Genomic DNA, 7,296 nt, shown 5'->3' with positions numbered 1-7,296 from the left:
CATTCTCCTCCTCCAACCGGCGAGCCACATGGTGCAGGTACTCAGGCACCTGGACACATACAAACGCACATATTGAGAGCATTTGCAGATAAGAGACCCATTATTGATATTAAGTGTATAACGGGTTAATGATGAATGCATCATAGATCCATTCATAGTATTTTTTAGGTCTATGAATGACCTATTCTCCCCAGAGAGCAAAATAGTTTTGTAGAAGATCAATAGTCTCACTCACATCTCTCTCCTGCATCAGCCGCTGTCCCTCCGCTGCATACAGGCGATTGGTCTCACACAAAAATCTCTCTTCAAAGGAATCTTTGTAAACCTTATTAAAAGTTAGACAGGAGGTGAACACAATGACAAATACTCATTCTATTTTCTACGGGTTCGTTCAGTAATAAACAGGTGATCAGGTACCTGGAGGTCTGACAGCATGCCCAGCAGGCTCCTGATGAGACTCCGGTCTACTGTCTCTCCATTTCGCTCGAGTTCGATCTGCTCCAAAATGCCATCTACTGTGCGTTTCTGAACTGCGCTGTCACTCACAATGTGGGTCCGAAACAATTCCAACCCAGTGTCCCTGCAACATATACCGAACATCAGCCTCCTAAGTACACCTTAACAAACAGAAACACATGCATAAACTACAACTTTACCAGATGGAGGGGAGTAGGGAGTTTTGAAGCACATAGGTACGATCCAGGAAAAGGAAAATACTTCGGATCATTATCTATAAAGAGAAAAACAAAATCAGCCTTAAAGGACACTTTCCTATTAGTGGAACAGTATTGATTGGCATAGCTGTCAAACCTCAAACTTACAGTTTGCCTGCAGTGGTCCTGCCAGCAGCGATTCATTCGCTTCAGGAAGGAAAGGTTGTCCAAAGACTCTGTGAGCTCCATGTTAAGGAAACAATCTTCCATTCCCTCATTACACTAAACCAACATTTTGAAAGATTCCTTCATTTTATCCTGTGGCTGGAAGCACGGATTAAGACCTTGGTCACACTTCTGGGCTCAAAAAAGATTTGGTGTTCAAGCTGGGTGACAGTAACTTTTTTTGTTTAATTTGTAAATCTGTATTGTACTTCTTGGAGGAAAAAAGAAAAACTAGCTCTTAAATCCATAAAGCGAGTGTAGCCTGTCTAAAAACAAAGTCTAAAAACAGCTGTTAAGCAACTGGAGGACATTGAGTATGACTAAATGAATTCAAAGTTCTATAATTGGATTGCTTTTAATTTGAGACAATTTTGTTAATTGGTGACTTGTTGTTTTATCTTACAGTATGTTAAGCATCTTTACATAGTCTGCCAGTGACAGACACTGCTTGTTAAAGCCCTATTTGTTTAGGATTTGGGAGTACTAGTGCAGTGCCCGCAGTGCCTAAATTTGCCTGTTCCGAACGAGCCGACTGCTTGTCCTGTGGTATTACAGCTTTCAACATTCAAACATTGTACCCCCGAAAAAACTTTCAGAAGGCCCCAAGAGCACTTAATATGCAACTCAACTGTATACTACTGACTTACTGTGTACTTCTACTTCAGAGGAAAACACTGTACTACTACTACCTGACAGAGAAATTGTACTGGTTATATTGCAGATTCTGATTTTATTCACAAAATATCACAATTGAAAAATAGGATGCCTAATGCATTATTATTCATTAAACTATCCAGCATTAAATTAGAGTTGAAAGCTCTGGTCGCCTGGAAAACTCAGTTGATAGAGCGGGCACCCATATGTAGAGGTTTACTCCTCGACGCAGCGGGCCTGGGTTCGACTCGGGCCTGCAGCCCTATGCTGCACGTCATTCTCCCTCTCACTCCCCTTCCATTTCTTCAACTGTCCTGTAAATAAAGGCCTAACAATTCCCCACAACATAATCTTTAAATAAAATAAAACGAGTTGAAAGGTCCACTTTGGACATATGTAAAGTCAATTTGAAGTGCATTGTGCAGATAATGCCTCTCTTTCACTCTTCCCTTGAAGTAACCTTTGAATGCAGAACTTGTACTGTGTGGGTTTAATAGTTTTAGCAAACGATTAATGGTTCTACTTTGGAAAAAATGTGTTTTGAGTACTAACTCTGCCAGTGCCAATACCAAAATAGACAACTAAAAATGTCTGGATTTGATCTTTTTTTTTTTTTTTTTATGCAGGCTTATTCCTGTCACACATATCCTATCAGATTATTATGAAGATTTCAGTTAATCTAGCCTTGCCAAAACCAATCATTTTTTCACTTTAGTCAAACTGATTTCACATAAGAAAAGGAGTGTGGGGGATGGCTCATAAAAGCAGCGTCAGGTGAGTGGATTAACACAGCTGGTGCTCATTGACTAATTATATTCTCTCTTTAAATGCAGTGGTGGGCTGCAACCTTGTTGTGTGGCGCATGCACCAGAGTCTTTGAGTGGACTGGTGTGTCTGTGCAGAGAGAGAAGGCAGCATGGCAGCGAGTCTTGCTACAGTAGTAATTACCAAAACACGTGTGTTAGTCACTTGCTTGGACCAATGCTGATGATGAAGTTATTTTAAGGTATTAAAATTGCTTTAAAGCATGGATTTAAATAGCAGATGTAATGCTCTAAGTGTTATGTTATTATGGCAAACAAACACAATTTGAGTTGCAACAGTGTTCCTGTATGATATCCTCTCAAGCTTGTTGACTCCAGGGAAATGAGGAGTTTGACTGTACCATTGGTATATCCAGCCTCCATGCTCAGAAACACACATTGTAAAATACACAGCAGAGGTATTTGTTTCCAAATAGTCGCCAGTCGCCTGCTGCAGACTGTCACTCACAGACAGAGATTCCTGACTTTATAGATAGATTGAAAGATGAAGGATAACTGCAAAACTTGTTGTATGTTGAGCTCTTGTGAGAGAAGACTGCAAAAACACCTGATGTGTGCCAGGAAAGCCCAGACCTTGTTAGTTAAGTTTAAAGGCTGCATTAGAGTAAATTGATGCCATTTTCTTAACTTACCAGACTGTTTAATTATTTGCCTTTACCCATTAGTCATTATATCCACATTATTGATGATTATTTATGTAACATCTCATTGTGAAGACATTTTGTTAAAGCACCAGTTGTCACCCCTACAATATCATCACAACATCGAGATAGGAGGTATTTGGCCAAAAGTATTGTGAGATCTGATTTTCTCCATATTGCACAGCACTAATTTAGAATCCCTGTCAAAATAGCAAGTTTGTGATAAAAAAATGAGCACTGCACTTAGCATTGATTGCAGCAATGTGTTCAGGCTGGCTAACTACCTTCTACTATGAACTACGGGCTGCTTGATCTGAAAAGGACTCCTAAATGAACACACCTCACTTAACGTTGTATTTAACAGTTGGCTGAGAACAAAATGTAAGAACCCCACATTTTGTTCCAACATCAGTAAATGTTTCCACAGGCTCGACACATAACTTGACGGATGTGGTCTTTCACCAAAAAGGATATTCTCTAAACTGGTGGATCTGGGCCTGTACGTGATCTTCACAGACCTGCCGTAGCTGCTTGTACAGCGTGGGGGAGACTTTATACGAACAGAGGTTTTCTACCGCCTTCAAGAAAGAAAGAAAGAGAAGAGCACAAGAAGAACACTGTATATTATGATTCTTTTATTTTTGATTTGGCCACTGATTTTCATTCATTTTAGTAGAGTTTATGAATCCACTTGTTATGTGGGAATGCAGATTTTTATATCTATTTAACATGCACATTAATGTAAACCAATATAACAATAACAAACATAAAAGTAGATACTGTTTTGATGCGATACATTAACTTGTCTCCACAAGTTTATTTTGACCCTGAGCCATGATTTACCATCGGCAACTTCAAGTAAGTATTGTATGGGAGAAAATAAAGAATCGGCAAACCTGATAAAGCTCCTCCAGATTGTACTTGATGGAGGTGCTGTTTTGGATGGCACCCACTGCATCGCGTAGCTTCAGCCACGTGTCCTCTGTATAGTTCTCTGCTAGTTTTGGCCTGTCTGTTACAAAATAAAACCCAGCAACAATGTTACTTGTTATACATGTTGGGAATCACCAAACAAGCTGTCAGGAACTCATTAATGCAAATGAAACAGTATTAGCATTCGGATAGAACATAGTTTGATGTGTTTAATGCAAACATGATAAATTGCACATTTGTCAACTATCAGTTCTGATGGATTATGGTCCAGTGATAGTAAATAAGTTGAAACATTTATTGTTCTGAAGACGTTTACACATATGAAAAAAAGCTTCCAGTTTTGCTGTTGTCAAACAAATACTTTAAACTTGTTTTCTGAGTCTTTATAGCTAATGAAATATATTTTAAAAGTATTTGATGCATCAGCATGTGTCATATTAGCTGCCTGCCTATGTGACAAGTTATTGTGTTATTGCCTTATATTAAATACTGTCTTTATTAAGACCTGAAGTAGTGAGAGGCTTTAAACAGCATCACATCCAAATCAAATCAATGCAGCAAGCAAAACTACCTATATCACCGGGAGATGTTAAGCATGTGTGATTACAAAAACCCTATTCAAATCTGACATGAACTGATCAAAGCAGTAGGGCTGGGTATCAAACTTTAACTTTTTAGGCACCGAGCAAATTTCCTCCATAGTAGCCTATCATCAAGTATCTAAAAATGCCTTGTCATTCATTACCAAATTTCAGTACCTACGGGGTACATCTTATCAGCGTCAGTGAGCCAATGAACATGCGGCATCCTTGTACCAAGATCTAATAATACTTGTGATTGGCTGTCTAACGTTACACCTCATAGAGGTATGCAGGAAAAACAGATAAGGGGCTCACATGTGTTGTATTTTGAGATGCTGGATAGTGTGCGTCACATAGGTTTAAAGGAGCTCAAAAAATTTAAATAAAAGAATTGTACCTAATGTTGTAATATGTTTTTGTTAAAATGGAATTTATACAATTGGTTTATGAAAAAAAGAAGGAAAAAAAAGTATCGTTCAGGAACCGGTATCGAATTCACGTATACAAACTGCTTGGAATATACCCAGCCCTACAGAGCATTAAGGTCAACAAATTGTAACGTTACACAACCCAAAGACAGACAACGCAGTGACGTTATGGTGAAAAAGTTACAACGTCCGCTATTTGAGATAAATCGATATGACTGATGCTGTTAGCTAGCTAGACACCGAAGGTGGAAACGATGAGTGACAGTACCTTTGAAATTTTTGATCACTAATTTCTTTGAAGCGCCACTTTTGCTTGAGGCCACAGCGGAGGTCCTGGCCATCCCGTTGGTGTTGTGCTCCGGTATAGCGGAGAAGCTGGCTCTCTTGTCCTGCCGGGTGTCCTCTGCCATTATCAGATTAGCGTTTTGGCTTAACGCTGTATGCTTCAAGTGTTTTGCTGAGTTACTGTTTGACTGTTCAGTCGCCTGTTTATTTACTGTCGGCAACACAGGCTCTTTGTTGTCTTTGGTGGACAACGCAGACAGTCGCAGTATATTTAAAACGCATTTACATACAAACACTGACTAACGTTGGGTTAATCAATCAGAAAACTTAACTACCGTCAGTTAAGTAAACAGACAGTTAGCTAACAGTATGTTATATGAAACTGCAGCACACTTTAGCTAACGTTACCAGCTTTCGTCTTCTCCTCAGCACTTTAGCTTTGTTTAGGCTAGTCCATGCCAGTATTGATTACTTACAGATTTTAACGAGTTCAATTATTGTATTTCGCAACAGCAAATAAACACCTAAAATTGACATAGTTAGCGTTGATATAACAGACCCATGTTATTGGTGGCTTTCTTTGCCCACATCATAGCTAGCTAGCACAACAAAATGGCTTTTCGCAGAGAGTTCAGTTGGACAGGTGCATCTTGGGTGAAAAGCGGCCGAGTTGCGTTCAGAGACAGTTTGGACTTTCACCATCACCTGTTTCCCTTCTTCTTCTTTTTCCCGTGAGAAATTGTGACAGTTTAGACTCTTCTAGGTGTATTACTGCCCTCATCAGGAAGTCACTTTAACGAACAACAAACGTTTTGCTTCAAATTTTCATAATAAACCTGCCTGTAACGGTCTATGGTAAAAGCCAGTCTATGTTAAGGTAGGTAAAAACTGTCATTCCCCCCTTTCTTTCTCTGCTTTTGTTTTGAACGGCAGCTTACATCCGTATTGTTGCACTGCTGCCATCTTCTGGAGTTAGCTAACTAACTAACTAACTCCAGAAGATGGCAAGGATGGTACTCATTATACACAATGGCCCCTTTAAGAATAACAGACATTATATCCTTGGATTATAGTGATGTGTACATCAGAATGTATTAGTTGATATTAATGTAATCTACAAAGTAACTAGTAACTAACGTAAAATGAATGTAGTTGAGTACAAAGTACAATATTGGCTTCCAAATTTCAGTGATAAAAGTAAAGTAGCAAATATACATAATGCATCCGCTTTCAGTCGGTCTCCTGAGAAGGCGATTGGCTGTGGAAAGCAATAAGGGTCACAATTCGTCACAATTTTGCGGCGTTTTTGAACGCCGTTTTTGGCGCCATCTGGCGTTTTTTAAACGCCACCACACATCTCTTTAACGCCATATTATAGAATGCCAAAAGGGTCACATTATGCCACTTTCTTAGCCCGTTTTGAGCGGTCAGAACGCCGTTTTTTACATCGTCTTATGTAAAAAGCACCGTGGAATGCTCATTTAACGGCGCTTTTTACAGGGATCGGTAGTAGGCCCATCATAACGCGTCAGATGACGCGTAGTGTTAAATGATAATGAACTCCACCCTGTGTTTTCCAAAGCCGATACATTTGGACTGTTATCACCCAATCAGTAAAGAACAAGAACAGACCACCTGAATCCAACCCAGCACAAGTATGAGCAAAGCTCGGTGGATTTGGGAGAGATTTTCTCTTTTCCTGCAGTCTGTTTTCCTATTAGGAGGCTACGACCATCAGTAAACTGAAATTGTAGGCAGATAAACTGTATTGTGTTTTCATTGACTAGATTATTATTAGTGAAAGGTTTGCTGCAGACACAATTACCTAATAACCATTAATATTGTACTACCTCACTCTTGGTAAAATAAGTGTACTCACCTCCAAAAATTAAAACCACAGACTTTCATCTCGCAAAATGAATGGGCTAGTTTTGATTGAGATAAAATAACGTTGGTGTTTCCCCCTATCTTTATTAACATAGTAGAACCAGTCCAGTTAATTTGACGAGCACAATCCAACAAGAGTATATGGATGCAGCCTGGAGCGTCCCATGTCATCCGTCCCGTCTCAT

The 7,296-nt window shown here is 39.4% G+C and overlaps 1 protein-coding gene across 1 annotated transcript in view; it reads right to left on the bottom strand.

Moving 5' to 3' along the window:
- Nucleotides 1–6,045, bottom strand: part of LOC116692090 (cullin-4A) — a gene marked incomplete at its 3' end in the record, with an annotated part of 7,835 nt that extends 1,790 nt beyond the window's left edge. Inside the window, exons 1-8 of the mRNA XM_032520104.1 lie at nucleotides 5,208–6,045; nucleotides 3,894–4,009; nucleotides 3,472–3,575; nucleotides 822–891; nucleotides 657–730; nucleotides 418–580; nucleotides 236–325; nucleotides 1–49 (exon numbers count right to left, since the gene is read on the bottom strand). The exon at nucleotides 1–49 is cut by the window's left edge and continues 34 nt beyond it. Of these exons, the coding sequence (XP_032375995.1) occupies nucleotides 1–49; nucleotides 236–325; nucleotides 418–580; nucleotides 657–730; nucleotides 822–891; nucleotides 3,472–3,575; nucleotides 3,894–4,009; nucleotides 5,208–5,349 (808 nt within the window). The remainder of the gene's footprint in view (nucleotides 50–235; nucleotides 326–417; nucleotides 581–656; nucleotides 731–821; nucleotides 892–3,471; nucleotides 3,576–3,893; nucleotides 4,010–5,207) is intronic.
- Between the last annotated feature and the right edge of the window lie 1,251 nt (nucleotides 6,046–7,296).

This window comes from Etheostoma spectabile, chromosome 1, assembly GCF_008692095.1.
Source record: "Etheostoma spectabile isolate EspeVRDwgs_2016 chromosome 1, UIUC_Espe_1.0, whole genome shotgun sequence".
Lineage (NCBI taxonomy): Eukaryota > Metazoa > Chordata > Actinopteri > Perciformes > Percidae > Etheostoma > Etheostoma spectabile.
Note: the sequence above shows the minus strand (reverse complement) of the source record. Positions and strands in the feature narration are given on the sequence as shown.